Genomic DNA, 24658 nt, shown 5'->3' on the forward strand with positions numbered 1-24658 from the left:
CTGCGCTTTTGTTGTTTAAGGAGTGTTAGAACATTTAGAGAAACAATTATACTAATAATTTCAACCTTATTTGTATTGATAGTGTGTTAGGTTTGGAATACACTTCCATACTTTACACATTTGGATATGTCACGTTCCTGACCGGTTTTCTGTTATTTTGTATGTGTTTGACGGTCAGGGCGTGAGTTTGGGTGGGTAGTCTATGTTATGTGTTTCTATGTTGGTTAAAGGGTGACCTGATATGGCTCTCAATTAGAGGCAGGTGGTTTTCATTTCCTCTGATTGAGAGCCATATTAAGGTAGGTGTTTTCACATTGATTGTTGTGGGTGGTTGTCTCCTGTGTCTGTGTTTGTCACGCCACACGGGACTGTCTCGGTTTGTTTGTTCGTTCGTTCGGTTTATGTAGTCTGTTCCTGTTTCATGCGTTCTTCGTGTCATGTAAGTTCTTATGTTCAGGTTCGTCTACGTCGTTTATTGTTTTGTAGTTTGTTAAAGTGTTTTCGTGTTTTTTCCGTTTTGTTAATAAATATCATGTCATATAACCACGCTGCATTTTGGTCGAATCACTACTCCTCCTTTTCGGATGAAGAGGAAGAGGAAAGCCGTTACAGGATACCTGTGTGTTTACTACATGTGTGACAAAACTTTATTGCAAACTCCTTTGCCCTGCATGCAGAAAAAAGCAAAAGCCAAAGTGTTTTTCATTTATACTATCAGTTCGTAGTTGGTGCTTCGTGTGCTTATTCAAATGATGGTTTGTGTGTACTGTATTGACGCAAAAACACAATTTGAAGAGTTTTGCAAGTAGTATTTGTTTTTTTGCAAGAGATGTCTAATGTTTTGCTGGTTTGGTGTAAGGTTTTGTGGTTAGTGTGTAGAGTTTTTCAAAAATAGTCTATAGTTTTAAAGATGGTGGTTAAGCAACCAGAAAAAACTGTAAAACTAAATAGCATACAGTAACAGTAAACACGACAGTAATACAGTATTCAAGATTAACATGTTACAAAGTAGTATAGCTCCCAGTTTCCTCCATGCAGTCATATATGAAACATTTACTATGTTTCCCCTTCCAGTATGTATTGGAATCTACAGTCTTTACTGTGCTTTATATTGTTCTCCTTTCAAGTAGTAAAAGTAGCAGAGATGTCCAATGTCTGCAGTACAAACCTCTTCTCATTTTGGAAGGTCCGGATGATGGATGCTACTGTGAAGCAGCACTCTCTGCCCAGCCTCTCTCAAGGTCAAACCATGGTTGAACCCTCAATGCACCATCAGAGATTACTCTCCTTGTTCTTGGTCTTCCTCTACCTCCACCTCCACCTCCACCTCCACCTCTACCTCTACCTCTACCTCTACTTCCACCTCCACCTCCACCTCTACTTCCACCTCTACTTCCACCTCTACCTCTACCTCTACCTCTACTTCCACCTCCACCTCCACCTCCACCTCCACCTCTACCTCTACCTCTACCTCTACCTCTACTTCCACCTCTACCTCTACTTCCACCTCCACCTCCACCTCTACCTCTACCTCTACTTCCACCTCCACCTCTACCTCTACCTCTACCTCTACCTTTTCACCTCTACCTCCACCTCCACCTCTACTTCCACCTTTACACCTCTACCTCCACCTCAACCTCCACCTCAACCTCTACCTTTTCACCTCTACCTCTACCTTTTCACCTCTACCTCTACCTTTACACCTCTACCTCCACCTCAACCTCCACCTCAACCTCTACCTTTTCACCTCTACCTCTACCTTTTCACCTCCACCTCCACCTCTACCTCTACCTCTACCTCTACCTCTACCTCTACAGGTTTGGATCATCGGGTCTCATGGGCCAGTTTTAGTGTGCAAACAAAGGGGAAAGCTGTAATACCAATAAGCAGCATCAGTTTCCTAAATAAGGAGAGCTTGAAAAACACAGGAGGGTCTATAAAACAGGAGGGTCTATAAAACACAGGAGGGTCTATAAAACACAGGAGGGTCTATAAAACAGGAGGGTCTATAAAACAGGAGGGTCTATAAAACAGGAGGGTCTGTAAAACACGGGAGGGTCTATAAAACAGGAGGGTCTATAAAACACAGGAGGGTCTGTAAAACAGGAGGGTCTATAAAACACAGGAGGGTCTATAAAACAGGAGGGTCTATAAAACACAGGAGGGTCTATAAAACAGGAGGGTCTGTAAAACAGGAGGGTCTATAAAACACAGGAGGGTCTATAAAACAGGAGGGTCTATAAAACAGGAGGGTCTATAAAACACAGGAGGGTCTATAAAACAGGAGGGTCTATAAAACAGGAGGGTCTATAAAACAGGAGGGTCTATAAAACACAGGAGGGTCTATAAAACAGGAGGGTCTATAAAACACAGGAGGGTCTATAAAACAGGAGGGTCTATAAAACAGGAGGGTCTATAAAACAGGAGGGTCTATAAAACACAGGAGGGTCTATAAAACACAGGAGGGTCTATAAAACACAGGAGGGTCTATAAAACACAGGAGGGTCTATAAAACACAGGAGGGTCTATAAAACAGGAGGGTCTATAAAACAGGAGGGTCTATAAAACAGGAGGGTCTATAAAACACAGGAGGGTCTATAAAACAGGAGGGTCTATAAAACACAGGAGGGTCTATAAAACAGGAGGGTCTATAAAACACAGGAGGGTCTATAAAACAGGAGGGTCTATAAAACACAGGAGGGTCTATAAAACAGGAGGGTCTATAAAACAGGAGGGTCTATAAAACACAGGAGGGTCTATAAAACAGGAGGGTCTATAAAACAGGAGGGTCTATAAAACACAGGAGGGTCTATAAAACACAGGAGGGTCTATAAAACAGGAGGGTCTATAAAACAGGAGGGTCTATAAAACACAGGAGGGTCTATAAAACAGGAAGGTCTATAAAACAGGAGGGTCTATAAAACACAGGAGGGTCTATAAAACACAGGAGGGTCTATAAAACACAGGAGGGTCTATAAAACAGGAGGGTCTATAAAACACAGGAGGGTCTATAAAACACAGGAGGGTCTATAAAACACAGGAGGGTCTATAAAACACAGGAGGGTCTATAAAACACAGGAGGGTCTATAAAACAGGAGCGTCTCTAAAACAGGAGGGTCTATAAAACAGGAGGGTCTATAAAACACAGGAGGGTCTATAAAACACAGGAGGGTCTATAAAACACAACACACCATTTCCAGTATCCACTGATGATTTATTACCTGTATGTTTGTTCTTATGCCTGTAAAATGCCAAGTTCATTCATTCACACACACACACACACACACACACACACACACACACACACACACACACACACACACACACACACACACACACACACACACACACACACACACACACACACACACACGGTGATGGAATAGGTTGAAAACAGCCAAGAAGGCCTTCAACATGGTTTGAAATGAAGTTGATATGTATTTTCCACAGTGATACCGAAGCAGCAGTGTACATGTTTCAGGATTACAGCTGTCAACACACTGCAGGACCGAGACAAGAGTCCACATGTGTTGTACCTTACAGATCTCTAACCCCCGTCCTGTGCCAGACTGTTGTACCTCATTAGTCTCTCTAGACATCCAGGTTCCCTCCCACAATTTTCAACCGTCTAGTTTACTCTACAGTAGTTGATTCACTCTAGGACTGCACGTGATATCATAGAAAATTCCTGTTTAGAGCAGATAACCTTGTCTGTCAGGTAGGAATAGGGTGTCGTCTCAGGTCTATTTACTGCATTTCTATCTTTAATTAAAGTTGCCAACTATTTGGTGTGACCCGACCAAATTCACATTGAAATGTATGTTATAGATCTGTCATTCTCATTGAAAGCAAGTCTAAGAAGCAGAAGATCTGTTCTATACGTGCTATTTCTATGCTTCACGTTCTTAAGTTTTGTTTTTGTGTCTTTTACTTTCGGATTTTGCTCCGCGGTTTCCTTGTTGCTGAAACTTCAAATAGTTCGCCTAATTTCAGTTTATGTGACAAAAACAAGCAAATACAGCGTAGATAAACATTGTACCATCGCCACTGCAGTGAAATATATTTTCCCCAATTTCTACATAGTGCCTCTTTAATGTTGCGAATCTCACTGAACATAGGTCTGAGTCATGTCCAGTAGGTAAAAGTTGTCAACCGTTGTGGATAGAAATGCCATGAATAGAGCTGTGATTCCTTTTTCTTAAGCCCTGTGTTTTACATTATAATGTGACATGCCTGGATTTTAACCTTTTATTTAAAGGTTTTTCATCAAACTGTCCACCTTTGTTTTTCTGTCAGATGTTCCAGCACCGTCCTCAGACAGTTGCTGTCATTTTTGTTGTAGTTTCTGTATAAGGCTTAAAATACAGGATAAAATGTTGCTCTGTGTAACGTCTTTCGTCGGTGGAAAGAGAGGAGGACCAAAGCGCAGCGTGGTACGTTTCCATATTTATTGGAATACTTTTTCAATACGAACAAAAACAATAAACAGACGAAAACCCGACGAAGCTACAGTCCTGAACTAGTGAACACATGAATGCACGAACAGGAACAATCACCCACAAACCAATAGTGAAAACAGGCAACCTAAATATGGTTCCCAATCAGAGACAACGTAAAACACCTGCCTCTGATTGACAACCATATCAGGCCAATCAGACAAACCTAACCTAGAAACATAGAACATAGACTACACCCACCCAGCTCACGTCCTGACCAACTAAACAAATACTAAACAAAGGAAATAAGGTCAGGAACGTGACACTCTGTCACATGATTTAAAATACAGGATCAAATATTGCTCTGTCACATGATTTAAAATACAGGATCAAATATTGCTCTGTCACATGATTTAAAATACAGGATCAAATATTGCTCTGACACATGATTTAAAATACAGGATCAAATATTGCTCTGTCACATGATTTAAAATACAGGATCAAATATTGCTCTGTCACATGTTTTAAAATACAGGATCAAATATTGCTCTGACACATGATTTAAAATACAGGATCAAATATTGCTCTGACACATGATTTAAAATACAGGATCAAATATTGCTCTGTCACATGATTTAAAATACAGGATCAAATATTGCTCTGTCACATGATTTAAAATACAGGATCAAATATTGCTCTGTCACATGATTTAAAATACAGGATCAAATATTGCTCTGTCACATGATTTAAAATACAGGATCAAATATTGCTCTGTCACATGATTTAAAATACAGGATCAAATATTGCTCTGACACATGATTTAAAATACAGGATCAAATATTGTTCTGTCACATGATTGTGCCAAACAGAGTGCCATTGTCACGTCTACCCCTGCTCTTCCCCTCCGGCGTTCGACGTCACCGGTTTACTAACCACCGCCCTGGCTACCCATCATTACACACACCTGCACATCATCATTACACACACCTGCACATCATCATTACACACACCTGCACATCATCATTACACACACCTGCACATCATCATTACACACACCTGCACATCATCATCAGGCACACCTGGACTCTATCACCTTCCTGATTACTCCCCATATACATAGCACTTGTAAAAGAGCAACATTTTATCCTGTATTTTAAATCATGTGAGAGAGCAACATTTTACTGTATTTTAAATCATGTGACAGAGCAACATTTTACTGTATTTTAAATCATGTGACAGAGCTACATTTTACTGTATTTTAAATCATGTGACAGAGCAACATTTTATCCTGTATTTTAAATCATGTGAGAGAGCAACATTTTACTGTATTTTAAATCATGTGACAGAGCAACATTTTACTGTATTTTAAATCATGTGACAGAGCTACATTTTACTGTATTTTAAGCCTTATATTCCCCTCCAGGCGTTACTGACTCTGTGCTCATGTCCCGACGTTACTCCTGGTGTTGTGTTGGTTATTGTTTGCATTCTATTAAATTCTCCAACTGCTTCCTGACTCCCAAGCGTCTACGTTACAGCCCTCCCTATCTGAGATCTACATAGCATAGTTTTATCTGAGCATTCCAAAACCGATGCGACCTGCTGAATACACCCCTGGTTAGTACCACGGTGGGAATGGTAGAACCCTGGACAGGCATTTTGGTTCATTTCCCTGGTCACAATCCTTTCTGAATCTACCAGGTAAACCAGTTAAATGCGTAGTATTGTATGGTGCATACTGTAGAGTTGTTTACTTTGCTTCGGGGAGAAAGACACTTTATGAAGGCCTATCAACTCATCTCCGCATCCTCTCTCAAACCTTCACCCGTCATACTTTTTCCTCTTTTCAATTCTATATCCATTTCTGTTTCCATCCTCTTCATATTCTACAGTGCTGTACTTTCTCAGTCCTTCTCTTTCTTCCTTGTCACTCTCTTTACTGCCTTTTCAGATAGTAAACATCAAAACAAAGACCGGTAAACATCAAAACAAAAGACGGGTAAACATCAAAACAAAGACCGGTAAACATCAAAACAAAGACCGGTAAACATCAAAACAAAGACCGATAAACATCAAAACAAAGACCGGTAAACATCAAAACAAAGACGGGTAACCATCAAAACAAAGACCAGTAAACATCAAAACAAAGACGGGTAAACATCAAAACAAAGACCGGTAAACATCAAAACAAAGACCGGTAAACATCAAAACAAAGACCGGTAAACATCAAAACAAAGACCGGTAAACATCAAAACAAAGACCGGTAAACATCAAAACAAAGACCGGTAAACATCAAAACAAAGACGGGTAACCATCAAAACAAAGACCAGTAAACATCAAAACAAAGACGGGTAAACATCAAAACAAAGACCGGTAAACATCAAAACAAAGACCGGTAAACATCAAAACAAAGACCGGTAAACATCAAAACAAAGACCGGTAAACATCAAAACATTCAACGTGAAACATATAAATATTATTCAAATATGCCAATGCTACCAGAGTAAAACTAAACAGGAGAAGGTAACATTACATAACCAACAGCCTGATTTAACCACTAGAAACACATACTGTATTAGGTAACGGTTCAAGTCTGAAATAATGACATAAAATGCAGTTGAGACTGTATGTGTCTAGTCCCAGATATTAGTCCTCCGTCCCATCATGCCTAGCGGTGAGTTCTGTGGACGTCGGTCCCCAACGTGGCTGCAGCCGAAAGGGGTGTAGCATAGCCGCTCGCTAAGCTCTGTAACCCGGCAACCAGACATCGCCAGCCGAACCGCAGAGCCTTCCCGACGTTCTACCAGACAGGACCAATGGGACACAGACACAGGGTCAGGCACAAAACCACACATTGTGTGTGTGGTATGGTGTATGTGAGTGTGTGTTGCAGCAGTTAATTAGTGTCATATGTAAGAGCTTAGGGCTGTGAGAGATTTACTCACAGTCTACTGCTCTGCTCTCAGCACCCCTAACCACCCCCTTAACCACTAACCACCCCCTCCTTAACCACAAACCACCCCCCCCCCTTAACCCCTAACAACCCCCTCCTTAACCACTAACCACCCCCTCCTTAACCACTAACCACCCCCTCCTTAACCACAAACCACCCCCCCTTAACCCCAAACCACCCCCTCCTTAACCACTAACCACCCCCTCCTTAACCACTAACCACCCCCTCCTTAACCACAAACCACCCCCCCCCTTAACCCCTAACAACCCCCTCCTTAACCACTAACCACCCCCTCCTTAACCACAAACCACCCCCCCCCCTTAACCCCTAACAACCCCCTCCTTAACCACTAACCACCCCCTCCTTAACCACAAACCACCCCCCCCCCTTAACCCCTAACAACCCCCTCCTTAACCACTAACCACCCCCTCCTTAACCACAAACCACCCCCCCCCCTTAACCCCTAACAACCCCCCCCCTTAACCCCTAACAACCCCCCCCTTAACCACTAACCACCCCCTCCTTAACCACAAACCACCCCCCCCCCCTTAACCCCTAACAACCCCCCCCTTAACCCCTAACAACACCCCCCTTAACCACTAACCACCCCCTCCTTAACCACTAACCACCCCTCCTTAACCACTAACCACCCCTCCTTAACGCCAAACACCCCCTCCTTAACCACAACCCCCCCCCCCCCCCCCCCCCCCTTAACCACAACCCCCCCCCCCCCTCCTTAACCACAAACCACCCCCTCCTTAACCACTAACCACCGCCCTCCTTAACCCCTAACCACAGCCCTTATCCCATAACCACCCCCCTTAACCCCTAACCAACCCCCTTAAACCCCATAACCAACCCCCTTAACCCCTAACCACACCCCTTAACCCCATAACCACACCCCTTATCCCATAACCACCCCCCTTAACCCCTAACCAACCCCCTTAAACCCCATAACCAACCCCCTTAACCCCTAACCACACCCCTTAACCCCATAACCACACCCCTTATCCCATAGCCACCCCCCTTAACCCCTAACCAACCCCCTTAAACCCCATAACCAACCCCCTTAACCCCTAACCACACCCCTTAACCCCATAACCACACCCCTTATCCCATAGCCACCCCCCTTAACCCCCTAACCAACCCCCTTAACCCCATAACCAACCCCCTTAACCCCTAACCACACCCCTTAACCCCATAACCACACCCCTTAACCCCATATCCACCCCCCTTAACACATATCTAACAAACTGTTGTCAATTTACTATATTAACAACAAGCAATATCAATCAAACATAGGCTGCATGGTTGTTATCCTGATCATAACCCATGTGATAATATACAACAGTCAAGCTTAAAAGTTAATACAGCTCAATTCATTAATTCACAAAACAGCTCATCACACATACAATAGGCCCATAGGCTACAGTGTTGTTGATCTGATCCTGTAACTAGAGCAGACAGAGTTGAACTAACCCATCTGATCCTGTAACTAGAGATAGCAGACAGAGTTGAACTAACCCCACCTGCGGACTTTACATTGCAATACTTGGGCTCCCGAATGGTGCAGCGGTCTAAGGCACTGCATCTCAGTGCTAAAGGCGTCACTACAGACACCGGTTTGATTCCAGGCTGTTTCACAACCGGCCGTGATTGGGAGTCCCATAGGACGGCACACAATTTTCCCAGCGTCGTCCAGGTTTGGCCGGGGTAGGCCGTCATTGTAAATAAGAATTTGTACTTAACTTCTTAACTGACTTGCCAGGTTAAATAAAGGTTAAATAAAAAATATTAATAAATTGTCAGAAGAGGCATCATCAAGGGGCCTCATGAGCTGGGCATGCATTTTTATTTTTACCTAGAAAATATTTAAATACAAATATAGGACAGACACTTCAAAACCCCCAGACTTCCTTTTGATTCAATTGTTGACTATCTGCTTTTCGATACATGAATCTGATATTAAATGTGTTTCTATGGGCTAATAGCGGTTAGGTAAAAATTCAATGTTTCATCAAATCATTTTTGTATATATTTTTTTATACCTAAAGGGGTCCTTAAATTCAAAATCAAATAGCTAAATGATCCTTGGTGTGACAGTCTTAAAATCCCTTATGCTCCATTTAAAGCAACAACAAAAAAATCCCCATCTAAATCTATATGTTTTTTTTAACCAGGCAAGTCAGTTAAGAACAAATTCTTATTTTTAATGACAGCCTAGGAACAGTGGGTTAACTGCCTTGTTCAGGGGGCAGAACAACAGATTTTTACCTTGTCAGCTCGGAGGATTTGATCTTGCAACCCTTTACAGTTACAAGTCCAACGCTCTAACCACTAGGCTACCTGCCGCCCCAAGAGCTAGCTAACATGTTTAAACTAGAGATATCTGGGGAGGTTTTTCATATCTGGGGAGGTTTTTCATATCTGGGGAGGTTTTTCATATCTGGGGAGGTTTTTCAAACCACTGATGTCGGCTGCACCTTCGGCGGAAGGTGGTCGAGCTACAGTACAGCAGTGTTTGTCAAACCTGGAGATTAAACATGTACTGTATGGGAGTGAATAGGCCATTTCCACCTAAAGGTATACGGGTAATTCCATTGTAAAAAAAAAAACGAACTAATCTTAGCTTTCTTATACCGCTCAAATATAGGACAGACACTTCAAAACCCCCAGACTTCCTTTTGATTCAATTGTTGACTATCTGCTTTTCGATACATGAATCTGATATTAAATGTGTTTCTATGGGCTAATAGCGGTTAGGTAAAAATTCAATGTTTCATCAAATCATTTTTGTATATATTTTTTTATACCTAAAGGGGTCCTTAAATTCAAAATCAAATAGCTAAATGATCCTTGGTGTGACAGTCTTAAAACAATACCCTATGTTAGCTTAGTAGAAGCCCAGGCCCTTAGACTCTAGGGGGATACAATACACATTTATTTAGTAAAAAGACAGGTGCTGCTGATAATACTGCCATTGTCATAGAGGTAGAAGGCATGTATGTATAGCCCATGTATCTGAACGTGTCTGGCCAAAAATATTATGGCATGTCATACTCTTTTTGGCCAGACAGCATCAGATACATGGGTTACATATAGTAAGACAGAGGGGCGCTGTTTCGCTCGCTCGGAATGCTTTCTCCGGGGGGAATTAGTTTCAGCCAATTCCAGCATACTGTTCGGATGCTGGAATTATTTTTAGATGAACATGCGAAGGTAACCTACTTTTTGAAGTGATTTGTTTGACAATCAAATGAAAACATCAAGGCACATTAAAATGTAATATATTTGTACAGTTTAATTACATGTCTTTACTATAAATCCCAGCCTCTGACTGGTCTCTCTGCCTGGGGCCTCCAAATCACTAAGTCCTCCCCTGACTAACCCATCTGATCCTGTAAATATGGCTGACAGAGTTGAACTAACTCAAAGTTCACCATACACAGTCAGTTAGTGAATGGTTAACTTGTTCAGAGTGACACAGCACAGCAACATAGAGTTCAAGAATTCAGTGAATGCAATGTTTCTTGGGATACATAACTATGGTCCTGTGTGGCTCAGTTGGTAGAGCATGGTGCTTGCAACGCCAGGGTTGTGGGTTCAAGTCCCACGGGGGGACGAGGGTTCAATTCCCACGGGGGGACCAGGATGAATATGTATGAACTTTCCAATTTGTAAGTCGCTCTGGATAAGAGCGTCTGGTAAATGTAGGAACAACTATCTTATTAAGCAAAATGTAGAATATTACACTATTTTAAAGGGGAGACTTTTTTTTGTTGCTTCACCTAACATTATAGCCTACCTTTCTGTACTTCTTGTGTTTCTCCTTTTTTCTCTCCTCCTTCGCCTGTTTTTTCCTCTCCTCCTCCTCTCTTCCCTCGCTGTCCTCCACCTCCTCTATGAGAGTTTGGTATCTGTCGGGGAGGAAGACGATGTGAACTTGTTTGGACGTCTTCGAAGTAGGACCGTTCACGCGCTCACACTCAGTCATCGGATTGCCTCTTGTCCCTGGGTCTGTCTCCCACGGCCTCCCCTCTCTCTTTTCTCTCCGGCCCTCTCTCTCCCCCTCCACATCATCTGACTGAAACTCGACATTTTCGATTATTCTTGTCAGGTCTTCTGGTGCAAACTTAGATGGCTTTTTGTTTTGACGTTTTCGTCGCGACATGTTTCTTTCTGCAGTCCTGTTCACCAGGACGCGATCCCGTCTATTGGCTGTGCGTGAAGCAGGTGGAATGTTGGAAGGGGACCTTTGGAACCAAAGCGCATAGCGACACACTACTTGGCCAGATAACTGATAAAGATAGGACGGTCTTTAGCCAGGCTGTCTATATCAGCTTAATTTAATAAATACAAAAAAAAACGTTAATATTGGGTTAAAGCTTCAATTGAATAAAAAAAATAAACGTTATTATTGGGTTAAAGCTTCAATTGAATTTAAAAAAAACCCCGTTAATATTGGGTTATAAGTAGGGTAGTTATGACAGTAGCCTAATAACAACATGGTTAACTACAGGTTGGGTGGCAAGTTGTAAAAACGTCAGTGTGTGTCTCTGAATCTACAGTAAATATAGCCTGCAGGTAACTGCCAAAATAAAGGAAACACCAACATAAAGTGTCTTAACAGGGCGCTGGACCACCACAATTCGCAAGAACAGCTTCAATGCACCTGGGCATAGATTCTACAAATGTCTGGAATTCTATTGGAGGAATGTGACACCATTCTTCCACGAGAAATTCCATAATTTGGTGTTTTGTTGTTGGTGGTGGAAAACGCTGTCTTAGACACCATTCCAGAATTTCCCATAAGTGTTCATTTGGGTTGAGATCTGATGACTGAGACACACACACAAACACACACACACGCACACCCTTTAAACCCCCTATGCTCCTTTAAGACCCCTCTTTCAAAGTCACTGAGATCTCTTCTTCTAGCCATGGTACTCAAAATAATGGGCTACTGGGCATCTTTATATATGACCCTAAGCATTATGGGATGTTAATTGCTTAATTATCTCAGGAACGGCTTCCGTTTGAGCAATGTATAAAGAAGTCGCACGAGGTCTCTTCTCCGACAACTTTTGTAAATAATCCTCAATTTCCCCTAAATTCATACTTCTCATGACCTCAAAAGTAATTTTAATTACACGGTAATAAAGTGTACCTACACTAGCATGAGCAAACCAGTCACACGCTTTGGAAAAATCGACGGGAAAAACTTCACATTGTACCAAATCAACTTCAGCTAAAATGGCTACCACCCCACCTTCATTGAAGGCTTCAATAGCCACTCCGGGTGATACGGCTAACTCGATAACACTGGAGATCCAAGGTCAGAGAGCTGGCAAAATCACATGAAAGTTTGGCAGCAGAACACACAGAATTGGTGAATAACTCACTGGCTGCTGCACTGGCTCCAATTCAGGCAACCGTGGAAACCATCCAGGGTTCTGTGGAATCTCACACTACCACAGTGGCCGAAGTTGAGGCCGGTCTCTCGGGCCACAGCGACCAACTCATTGCGCTGGAAACCAGGCTTGACGACACGCCAACAAGTCTCTGCAGCTACAAGTGGAAGATTTGATTTCACGTTCAAAGCGGCAGAATATCAGTGTGGTTGGACTGCCAGAGGATTCTGAGACAGGATATCCAACCCAGTTCATGGCGCAGCTGTTCAAGGAATGTTTTGGGCGATGAGGCTTTTCCCAATCTCCCTGAACTCAATAGAGCCCAACGCAGCCTTGCACCGAAACCTCGCCCAGGCGACCGACCGCGACCCATCATAGTGCGGTTCCATCGATACAAAGAAAAGGCCACAAGATAAAGTTCTACCAGGATTTCAGTTCTAACTTGGCGAAGTCCTGGTTACAATCTAGGGTCAGTCCTGGTTACAATCTAGGGTCAGTCCTGGTTATACTCTCTAGGGTCAGTCCTGGTTACAATCTAGGGTCAGTCCTGGTTACAATCTAGGGTCAGCCCTGGTTATACTCTCTAGGGTCAGTCCTGGTTACAATCTAGGGTCAGTCCTGGTTACAATCTAGGGTCAGTCCTGGTTACAATCTAGGGTCAGTCCTGGTTACAATCTAGGGTCAGTCCTGGTTACAATCTAGGGTCAGTCCTGGTTACAATCTAGGGTCAGTCCTGGTTACAATCTCTAGGGTCAGCCCTGTTACACTCTCTAGGGTCAGTCCTGGTTATACTCTCTAGGGTCAGCCCTGGTTACACTCTCTAGGGTCAGTCCTGGTTACACTCTCTAGGGTCAGCCCTGGTTATACTCTCTAGGGTCAGCCCTGGTTATACTCTCTAGGGTCAGTCCTGGTTACACTCTCTAGGGTCAGTCCTGGTTATACTCTCTAGGGTCAGTCCTGGTTATACTCTCTAGGGTCAGTCCTGGTTACACTCTCTAGGGTCAGTCCTGGTTACACTCTCTAGGGTCAGCCCTGGTTATACTCTCTAGGGTCAGCCCTGGTTATACTCTCTAGGGTCAGTCCTGGTTACACTCTCTAGGGTCAGTCCTGGTTATACTCTCTAGGGTCAGTCCTGGTTACACTTTCCAGGGTCAGTCCTGGTTATACTCTCTAGGGTCAGTCCTGGTTACACTCTCTAGGGTCAGCCCTGGTTATACTCTCTAGGGTCAGTCCTGGTTACACTCTCTAGGATCAGTCCTGGTTATACTCTCTAGGGTCAGTCCTGGTTATACTCTCTAGGGTCAGCCCTGGTTACACTCTCTAGGGTCAGTCCTGGTTACACTCTCTAGGGTCAGCCCTGGTTATACTCTCTAGGGTCAGCCCTGGTTATACTCTCTAGGGTCAGTCCTGGTTACACTCTCTAGGGTCAGTCCTGGTTATACTCTCTAGGGTCAGTCCTGGTTATACTCTCTAGGGTCAGTCCTGGTTACACTCTCTAGGGTCAGTCCTGGTTACACTCTCTAGGGTCAGCCCTGGTTATACTCTCTAGGGTCAGCCCTGGTTATACTCTCTAGGGTCAGTCCTGGTTACACTCTCTAGGGTCAGCCCTGGTTATACTCTCTAGGGTCAGCCCTGGTTATACTCTCTAGGGTCAGTCCTGGTTACACTCTCTAGGGTCAGTCCTGGTTATACTCTCTAGGGTCAGCCCTGGTTATACTCTCTAGGGTCAGTCCTGGTTACACTCTCTAGGGTCAGTCCTGGTTATACTCTCTAGGGTCAGTCCTGGTTATACTCTCTAGGGTCAGTCCTGGTTACACTCTCTAGGGTCAGTCCTGGTTACACTCTCTAGGGTCAGCCCTGGTTATACTCTCTAGGGTCAGCCCTGGTTATACTCTCTAGGGTCAGTCCTGGTTACACTCTCTAGGGTCAGTCCTGGTTATACTCTCTAGGGTCAGTCCTGGTTACACTTTCCAGGGTCAGTCCTGGTTATACTCTCTAGGGTCAGTCCTGGTTACACTCTCTAGGGTCAGCCCTGGTTATACTCTCTAGGGTCAGTCCTGGTTACACTCTCTAGGATCAGTCCTGGTTATACTCTCTAGGGTCAGTCCTGTTTATACTCTCTAGGGTCAGCCCTGGTTACACTCTCTAGGGTCAGTCCTGGTTACACTCTCTAGGGTCAGCCCTGGTTATACTCTCTAGGGTCAGCCCTGGTTATACTCTCTAGGGTCAGTCCTGGTTACACTCTCTAGGGTCAGTCCTGGTTATACTCTCTAGGGTCAGTCCTGGTTATACTCTCTAGGGTCAGTCCTGGTTACACTCTCTAGGGTCAGTCCTGGTTACACTCTCTAGGGTCAGCCCTGGTTATACTCTCTAGGGTCAGCCCTGGTTATACTCTCTAGGGTCAGTCCTGGTTACACTCTCTAGGGTCAGTCCTGGTTATACTCTCTAGGGTCAGTCCTGGTTACACTTTCCAGGGTCAGTCCTGGTTATACTCTCTAGGGTCAGTCCTGGTTACACTCTCTAGGGTCAGCCCTGGTTATACTCTCTAGGGTCAGTCCTGGTTACACTCTCTAGGATCAGTCCTGGTTATACTCTCTAGGGTCAGCCCTGGTTACACTCTCTAGGGTCAGTCCTGGTTATACTCTCTAGGGTCAGCCCTGGTTACACTCTCTAGGGTCAGTCCTGGTTATACTCTCTAGGGTCAGTCCTGGTTACACTCTCTAGGATCAGTCCTGGTTATACTCTCTAGGATCAGTCCTGGTTACAATCTAGGGTCAGTCCTGGTTACAATCTAGGGTCAGCCCTGGTTATACTCTCTAGGGTCAGTCCTGGTTACAATCTAGGGTCAGCCCTGGTTACACTCTCTAGGATCAGTCCTGGTTACAATCTAGGGTCAGTCCTGGTTATACTCTATAGGGTCAGTCCTGGTTACAATCTAGGGTCAGTCCTGGTTACAATCTAGGGTCAGTCCTGGTTACACTCTCTAGGATCAGTCCTGGTTACAATCTAGGGTCAGTCCTGGTTATACTCTATAGGGTCAGTCCTGGTTACACTCTCTAGGGTCAGTCCTGGTTACAATCTAGGGTCAGTCCTGGTTACAATCTCTAGGGTCAGCCCTGGTTATACTCTCTAGGGTCAGCCCTGGTTATACTCTCTAGGGTCAGTCCTGGTTATACTCTCTAGGGTCAGTCCTGGTTATACTCTCTAGGGTCAGTCCTGGTTACACTCTCTAGGGTCAGTCCTGGTTACACTCTCTAGGGTCAGCCCTGGTTATACTCTCTAGGGTCAGCCCTGGTTATACTCTCTAGGGTCAGTCCTGGTTACACTCTCTAGGGTCAGTCCTGGTTATACTCTCTAGGGTCAGTCCTGGTTACACTTTCCAGGGTCAGTCCTGGTTATACTCTCTAGGGTCAGTCCTGGTTACACTCTCTAGGGTCAGCCCTGGTTATACTCTCTAGGGTCAGTCCTGGTTACACTCTCTAGGATCAGTCCTGGTTATACTCTCTAGGGTCAGCCCTGGTTACACTCTCTAGGGTCAGTCCTGGTTATACTCTCTAGGGTCAGCCCTGGTTACACTCTCTAGGGTCAGTCCTGGTTATACTCTCTAGGGTCAGTCCTGGTTACACTCTCTAGGATCAGTCCTGGTTATACTCTCTAGGATCAGTCCTGGTTACAATCTAGGGTCAGTCCTGGTTACAATCTAGGGTCAGCCCTGGTTATACTCTCTAGGGTCAGTCCTGGTTACAATCTAGGGTCAGCCCTGGTTATACTCTCTAGGATCAGTCCTGGTTACAATCTAGGGTCAGTCCTGGTTATACTCTATAGGGTCAGTCCTGGTTACAATCTAGGGTCAGTCCTGGTTACAATCTAGGGTCAGTCCTGGTTACACTCTCTAGGATCAGTCCTGGTTACAATCTAGGGTCAGTCCTGGTTATACTCTATAGGGTCAGTCCTGGTTACACTCTCTAGGGTCAGTCCTGGTTACAATCTAGGGTCAGTCCTGGTTACAATCTCTAGGGTCAGCCCTGGTTATACTCTCTAGGGTCAGCCCTGGTTATACTCTCTAGGGTCAGTCCTGGTTATACTCTCTAGGGTCAGTCCTGGTTACACTCTCTAGGGTCAGTCCTGGTTATACTCTCTAGGATCAGCCCTGGTTATACTCTCTAGGGTCAGTCCTGGTTATACTCTCTACGATCAGCCCTGGTTATACTCTCTAGGGTCAGCCCTGGTTACACTCTCTAGGGTCAGCCCTGGTTATACTCTCTAGGGTCAGTCCTGGTTACAATCTAGGGTCAGTCCTGGTTACAATCTAGGGTCAGTCCTGGTTACAATCTAGGGTCAGTCCTGGTTACAATCTAGGGTCAGTCCTGGTTACAATCTAGGGTCAGTCCTGGTTACAATCTCTAGGGTCAGCCCTGGTTACACTCTCTAGGGTCAGTCCTGGTTATACTCTCTAGGGTCAGCCCTGGTTACACTCTCTAGGGTCAGTCCTGGTTACACTCTCTAGGATCAGCCCTGGTTATACTCTCTAGGGTCAGCCCTGGTTATACTCTCTAGGGTCAGTCCTGGTTACACTCTCTAGGGTCAGTCCTGGTTATACTCTCTAGTGTTAGTCCTGGTTATACTCTCTAGGGTCAGTCCTGGTTACACTCTCTAGGGTCAGTCCTGGTTACACTCTCTAGGGTCAGCCCTGGTTATACTCTCTAGGGTCAGCCCTGGTTATACTCTCTAGGGTCAGTCCTGGTTACACTCTCTAGGGTCAGTCCTGGTTATACTCTCTAGGGTCAGTCCTGGTTACACTCTCTAGGGTCAGTCCTGGTTATACTCTCTAGGGTCAGTCCTGGTTACACTCTCTAGGGTCAGCCCTGGTTATACTCTCTAGGGTCAGTCCTGGTTACACTCTCTAGGATCAGTCCTGGTTATACTCTCTAGGGTCAGCCCTGGTTACTCTCTCTAGGGTCAGTCCTGGTTACACTCTCTAGGATCAGTCCTGGTTATACTCTCTAGGATCAGTCCTGGTTACAATCTAGGGTCAGTCCTGGTTACAATCTAGGGTCAGCCCTGGTTATACTCTCTAGGGTCAGTCCTGGTTACAATCTAGGGTCAGCCCTGGTTATACTCTCTAGGATCAGTCCTGGTTACAATCTAGGGTCAGTCCTGGTTATACTCTATAGGGTCAGTCCTGGTTACAATCTAGGGTCAGCCCTGGTTACAATCTAGGGTCAGTCCTGGTTACAATCTAGGGTCAGTCCTGGTTACACTCTCTAGGATCAGTCCTGGTTACAATCTAGGGTCAGTCCTGGTTATACTCTATAGGGTCTAGGGTCAGCCCTGGTTATACTCTCTAGGGTCAGCCCTGGTTATACTCTCTAGGGTCAGTCCTGGTTATACTCTCTAGGGTCAGTCCTGGTTACACTCTCTAGGGTCAGTCCTGGTTATACTCTCTAGGATCAGCCCTGGTTATACTCTCTAGGGTCAGTCCTGGTTATACTCTCTACGATCAGCCCTGGTTATACTCTCTAGGGTCAGCCCTGGTTACACTCTCTAGGGTCAGCCCTGGTTATACTCTCTAGGGTCAGCCCTGGTTACACTCTCTAGGGTCAGCCCTGGTTATACTCTCTAGGGTCAGTCCTGGTTATACTCTCTAGGGTCAGCCCTGGTTATACTCTCTAGGGTCAGCCCTGGTTATACTCTCTAGGGTCAGCCCTGGTTATACTCTCTAAGGTCAGCCCTGGTTATACTCTCTAGGGTCAGTCCTGGTTACACTCTCTAGGATCAGTCCTGGTTATACTCTCTAGGGTCAGCCCTGGTTATACTCTCTAGGATCAGCCCTGGTTATACTCTCTAGGGTCAGTCCTGGTTATACTCTCTAGGGTCAGTCCTGGTTACACTCTCTAGGGTCAGTCCTGGTTATACTCTCTAGGATCAGCCCTGGTTATACTCTCTAGGGTCAGTCCTGGTTATACTCTCTAGGATCAGCCCTGGTTATACTCTCTAAGGGTCAGCCCTGGTTACACTCTCTAGGGTCAGCCCCTGCGTTCTTACTCTCTAGGGTCAGCCCTGGTTATACTCTCTAGGGTCAGCCCTGGTTACACTCTCTAGGGTCAGCCCGGTTATACTCTCTAGGGTCAGCCCTGGTTATACTCTCATAGGGTCAGCACCTGGTTATACTCTCTAGGGTCAGCCCTGGTTATACTCTCTAGGGTCAGTCCTGGTTACAATCTCTAGGGTCAGCCCTGGTTATACTCTCTAGGGTCAGCCCTGGTTATACTCTCTAGGATCAGCCCTGTTATACTCTCTAGGGTCAGCCCGGTTATACTCTCTAGGGTCAGCCTGGTTATACTCTCTAGGGTCAGCCCTGGTTATACTCTCTAGGGTCAGCCCTGGTTATACTCTCTAGGGTCAGCCCTGGTTACACTCTCTGGTCAGCCCTGGTTTAACTCTCTAGGGTCAGCCCTGGTTATACTCTCTAGGATCAGTCCTGGTTACAATCTAGGGTCAGTCCTGGTTTACTCTCTAGGATCAGTCTGGTTACAATCTAGGGTCAGCCTGGTTATACTCTGTAGGATCAGTCCTGGTTACAATCTAGGGTCAGCCCTGGTTATACTCTCTAGGATCAGCACTGGTTACAATCTAGGGTCAGTCCTGGTTACACTCTCTAGGATCAGTCCTGGTTACAATCTAGGGTCAGCCCTGGTTATACTCTCTAGGGTCAGTCCTGGTTACAATCTAGGGTCAGTCCTGGTTACACTCTCTAGGATCAGTCCTGGCTACACTCTCTAGGAGTCAGCCCTGGTTACATCTCTAGGGTCAGCCCTGGTTATACTCTCTAGGGTCAGCCCTGTTATACTCTCTAGGGTCAGCCTGGTTATACTCTCTAGGGTCAGCCTGGTATACTCTCTAGGGTCAGTCCGGTTACACTCTCTAGGGTCAGCCCTGGTTATACTCTCTAGGGTCAGCACCTGGTTATACTCTCTAGGGTCAGCCCTGTTATACTCTCTAGGGTCAGCCCTGGTTATACTCTCTAGGGTCAGTCCTGGTTACACCGCTAGGGTCAGTCCTGGTTATACTCTCTAGGGTCAGTCCTGGTTATACTCTCTTGGGTCAGCCCTGGTTATACTCTCTAGGGTTATGTCCTGGTATACAATCTAGGGTCAGTCCTGGTTATACTCTCTAGGTCAGCATGGCTACTCTTAGGGTCAGCCCTGGTTTACACCTCTAGGGTCAGCCCTGGTTATACTCTCTAGGGTCAGCCCTGGTTACACTCTCTAGGGTCAGCCCTGGTTATACTCTCTAGGGTCAGTCCTGGTTATACTCTCTAGGGTCAGCCCTGGTTATACTCTCTAGGGTCAGCCCTGGTTATACTCTCTAGGGTCAGCCCTGGTATACCTCTAAGGTCAGCCCTGGTTTACTCCTAGGGTTAGCCCTGGTTATACTCTCTAGGGTCAGCCCTGGTTACACTCTCTAGTGTCAGCCCTGGCTACACTCTCTAGGGTCAGCCCTGGTTATACTCTCTAGGGTCAGTCCTGGATATACTTTCTAGTGTCAGCCCTGGTTATACTCTCTAGGGTAAGCCCTGGTTACACTCTCTAGGGTCAGCCTGGTTATACTCTATAGGGTAGCACCTGGTTATATTCTCTAGGGTCAGCCCTGGTTATACTCTCTAGGGTCAGTCCTGGTTACAATCTAGGGTCAGTCCTGGTTATACTCTCTAGGGTCAGCCCTGGTTACACTCTCTAGGGTCAGTCCTGGTTATACTCTCTAGGGTCAGCCCTGGTTATACTCTCTAGGGTCAGCCCTGGTTACACTCTCTAGGGTTAGTCCTGGTTATACTCTCTAGGGTCAGCCCTGGTTATACTCTTAGGGTCAGTCCTGGTTACACTCTCTAGGGTCAGTCTGGTTATACTCACTAGGGTCAGCCCTGGTTATACTCTTAGGGTCAGCCCTGTATAATCTCTAAGGTCAGTCCTGGTACAATCTAGGGTCAGTCCTGGTTATACTCTCTAGGGTCAGCCCTGGTTACATTCTAGGGTCAGTCCTGGTTATACTCTCTAGGGTCAGCCGCCTGGTTACACTCTCTAGGGTCAGTCTGGTTACAATCTAGGGTCAGTCCTGGTTACACTCTCTAGGGTCAGTCCTGGTTACAATCTAGGGTCAGTCCTTGTTATACTCTCTAGGGTCAGCCCTGAATACAATCTAGGGTCAGCCCTGGCTACACTCTCTAGGGTCAGCCCTGGTTATACTCTATAGGGTCAGTCCTGGTTACACTCTCTAGGGTCAGTCCTGGTTATACTCACTAGGGTCAGCCCTGGTTATACTCTCTAAGGTCAGTCCTGGTTACAATCTAGGGTCAGTCCTGGTTATACTCTCTAGGGTCAGCCCTGGTTACATTCTAGGGTCAGTCCTGGTTATACTTCTCTAGGGTCAGCCCTGGTTACACTCTCTAGGAGTACCAGTCCTGGTTACAATCTAGGGTCAGTCCTGGTTTACAAGCTCTCTAGGGTCAGTCCTGGTTTACAATCTAGGGTCAGTCCTTGTTATACTCTCTAGGGTCAGCCCTGAATACAATCTAGGGTCACCCCTGGCTACACTCTCTAGGGTCAGCCCTGGTTATACTCTATATGGTCAGCCCTGGTTATACTCTCTAGGGTCAGCCCTGGCTACACTCTCTAGGGTCAGCCCTGGTTATACTCTCTAGGGTCAGCCCTGGTTACACTCTCTAGGGTCAGTCCTGGTTATACTCTCTAGGGTCAACCCTGGTTACACTCTCTAGGGTCAGTCCTGGTTATACTCTCTAGGGTCAGCCCTGGTTATACTCTCTAGGGTCAGCCCTGGTTATACTCTCTAGGGTCAGTCCTGTTTACACTCTCTAGGGTCAGTCCTGGTTATACTCACTAGGGTCAGCCCTGGTTATACTCTCTAGGGTCAGCCCTGGTTATACTCTCTAAGGTCAGTCCTGGTTACAATCTAGGGTCAGTCCTGGTTATACTCTCTAGGGTCAGCCCTGGTTACAATCTAGGGTCAGTCCTGGTTATACTCTCTAGGGTCAGCCCTGGTTACACTCTCTAGGGTCAGTCCTGGTTACAATCTAGGGTCAGTCCTGGTTACACTCTCTAGGGTCAGTCCTGGTTACAATCTAGGGTCAGCCCTGACTACACTCTCTAGGGTCAGCCCTGGTTATACTCTCTAGGGTCAGTCCTGGTTACACTCTCTAGGGTCAGTCCTGGTTACATTCTCTAGGGTCAGCCCTGGTTACACTCTCTAGGGTCAGCCCTGGTTATACTCTCTAGGGTCAGCCCTGGTTATACTCTCTAGGGTCAGCCCTGGTTATACTCTCTAGGGTCAGCCCTGGTTATACTCTCTAGGGTCAGCCCTGGTTACACTCTCTAGGGTCAGCCCTGGTTATACTCTCTAGGGTCAGCCCTGGTTATACTCTCTAGGATCAGTCCTGGTTACAATCTAGGGTCAGTCCTGGTTATACTCTCTAGGATCAGTCCTGGTTACAATCTAGGGTCAGCCCTGGTTATACTCTCTAGGATCAGTCCTGGTTACAATCTAGGGTCAGCCCTGGTTATACTCTCTAGGATCAGCACTGGTTACAATCTAGGGTCAGTCCTGGTTACACTCTCTAGGATCAGTCCTGGTTACAATCTAGGGTCAGCCCTGGTTATACTCTCTAGGGTCAGTCCTGGTTACAATCTAGGGTCAGTCCTGGTTACACTCTCTAGGATCAGTCCTGGCTACACTCTCTAGGGTCAGCCCTGGTTACACTCTCTAGGGTCAGCCCTGGTTATACTCTCTAGGGTCAGCCCTGTTTATACTCTCTAGGGTCAGCCCTGGTTATACTCTCTAGGGTCAGCCCTGGTTATACTCTCTAGGGTCAGTCCTGGTTACACTCTCTAGGGTCAGCCCTGGTTATACTCTCTAGGGTCAGCCCTGGTTATACTCTCTAGGGTCAGCCCTGGTTATACTCTCTAGGGTCAGCCCTGGTTATACTCTCTAGGGTCAGTCCTGGTTACACTCGCTAGGGTCAGTCCTGGTTATACTCTGTAGGGTCAGTCCTGGTTATACTCTCTTGGGTCAGCCCTGGTTATACTCTCTAGGGTTAGTCCTGGTTACAATCTAGGGTCAGTCCTGGTTATACTCTCTAGGGTCAGCCCTGGTTATACTCTCTAGGGTCAGCCCTGGTTACACTCTCTAGGGTCAGCCCTGGTTATACTCTCTAGGGTCAGCCCTGGTTACACTCTCTAGGGTCAGCCCTGGTTATACTCTCTAGGGTCAGTCCTGGTTATACTCTCTAGGGTCAGCCCTGGTTATACTCTCTAGGGTCAGCCCTGGTTATACTCTCTAGGGTCAGCCCTGGTTATACTCTCTAAGGTCAGCCCTGGTTATACTCTCTAGGGTTAGCCCTGGTTATACTCTCTAGGGTCAGCCCTGGTTACACTCTCTAGGGTCAGCCCTGGTTATACTCTATAGGGTCAGCCCTGGTTATACTCTCTAGGGTCAGCCCTGGCTACACTCTCTAGGGTCAGCCCTGGTTATACTCTCTAGGGTCAGTCCTGGATATACTTTCTAGTGTCAGCCCTGGTTATACTCTCTAGGGTAAGCCCTGGTTACACTCTCTAGGGTCAGCCCTGGTTATACTCTATAGGGTCAGCCCTGGTTATACTCTATAGGGTCAGCCCTGGTTATATTCTCTAGGGTCAGCCCTGGTTATACTCTCTAGGGTCAGTCCTGGTTACAATCTAGGGTCAGTCCTGGTTATACTCTCTAGGGTCAGCCCTGGTTACACTCTCTAGGGTCAGTCCTGGTTATACTCTCTAGGGTCAGCCCTGGTTATACTCTCTAGGGTCAGCCCTGGTTACACTCTCTAGGGTTAGTCCTGGTTATACTCTCTAGGGTCAGCCCTGGTTATACTCTTTAGGGTCAGTCCTGGTTACACTCTCTAGGGTCAGTCCTGGTTATACTCACTAGGGTCAGCCCTGGTTATACTCTCTAGGGTCAGCCCTGGTTATACTCTCTAAGGTCAGTCCTGGTTACAATCTAGGGTCAGTCCTGGTTATACTCTCTAGGGTCAGCCCTGGTTACATTCTAGGGTCAGTCCTGGTTATACTCTCTAGGGTCAGCCCTGGTTACACTCTCTAGGGTCAGTCCTGGTTACAATCTAGGGTCAGTCCTGGTTACACTCTCTAGGGTCAGTCCTGGTTACAATCTAGGGTCAGTCCTTGTTATACTCTCTATTGTCAGCCCTGAATACAATCTAGGGTCAGCCCTGGCTACACTCTCTAGGGTCAGCCCTGGTTATACTCTATAGGGTCAGTCCTGGTTACACTCTCTAGGGTCAGTCCTGGTTATACTCACTAGGGTCAGCCCTGGTTATACTCTCTAAGGTCAGTCCTGGTTACAATCTAGGGTCAGTCCTGGTTATACTCTCTAGGGTCAGCCCTGGTTACATTCTAGGGTCAGTCCTGGTTATACTCTCTAGGGTCAGCCCTGGTTACACTCTCTAGGGTCAGTCCTGGTTACAATCTAGGGTCAGTCCTGGTTACACTCTCTAGGGTCAGTCCTGGTTACAATCTAGGGTCAGTCCTTGTTATACTCTCTAGGGTCAGCCCTGAATACAATCTAGGGTCACCCCTGGCTACACTCTCTAGGGTCAGCCCTGGTTATACTCTATATGGTCAGCCCTGGTTATACTCTCTAGGGTCAGCCCTGGCTACACTCTCTAGGGTCAGCCCTGGTTATACTCTCTAGGGTCAGCCCTGGTTACACTCTCTAGGGTCAGTCCTGGTTATACTCTCTAGGGTCAGCCCTGGTTACACTCTCTAGGGTCAGTCCTGGTTATACTCTCTAGGGTC

At 46.1% G+C, this 24658-nt stretch overlaps 2 protein-coding genes across 2 annotated transcripts in view; both read right to left on the reverse strand.

The window, feature by feature from the left end:
• LOC120059732 (E3 ubiquitin-protein ligase TRIM9-like) overlaps positions 1-24658 on the reverse strand; it is a 1105060-nt gene that overhangs the window by 875186 nt on the left and 205216 nt on the right. The window lies entirely within an intron of this gene.
• On the reverse strand, positions 4762-11640 carry c15h1orf115 (chromosome 15 C1orf115 homolog). Its single transcript, XM_039009238.1, has 2 exons — positions 11195-11640; positions 4762-7236 (listed from the first exon to the last, which is right to left on the reverse strand). The coding sequence occupies exons 1-2, from the start codon at positions 11558-11560 to the stop codon at positions 7105-7107; spliced, it is 498 nt and encodes a 165-aa protein (XP_038865166.1). The 5' UTR covers positions 11561-11640; the 3' UTR covers positions 4762-7104.

This window comes from Salvelinus namaycush, chromosome 15, assembly GCF_016432855.1.
Source record: "Salvelinus namaycush isolate Seneca chromosome 15, SaNama_1.0, whole genome shotgun sequence".
Classification (NCBI taxonomy): Eukaryota; Metazoa; Chordata; class Actinopteri; order Salmoniformes; family Salmonidae; genus Salvelinus; species Salvelinus namaycush.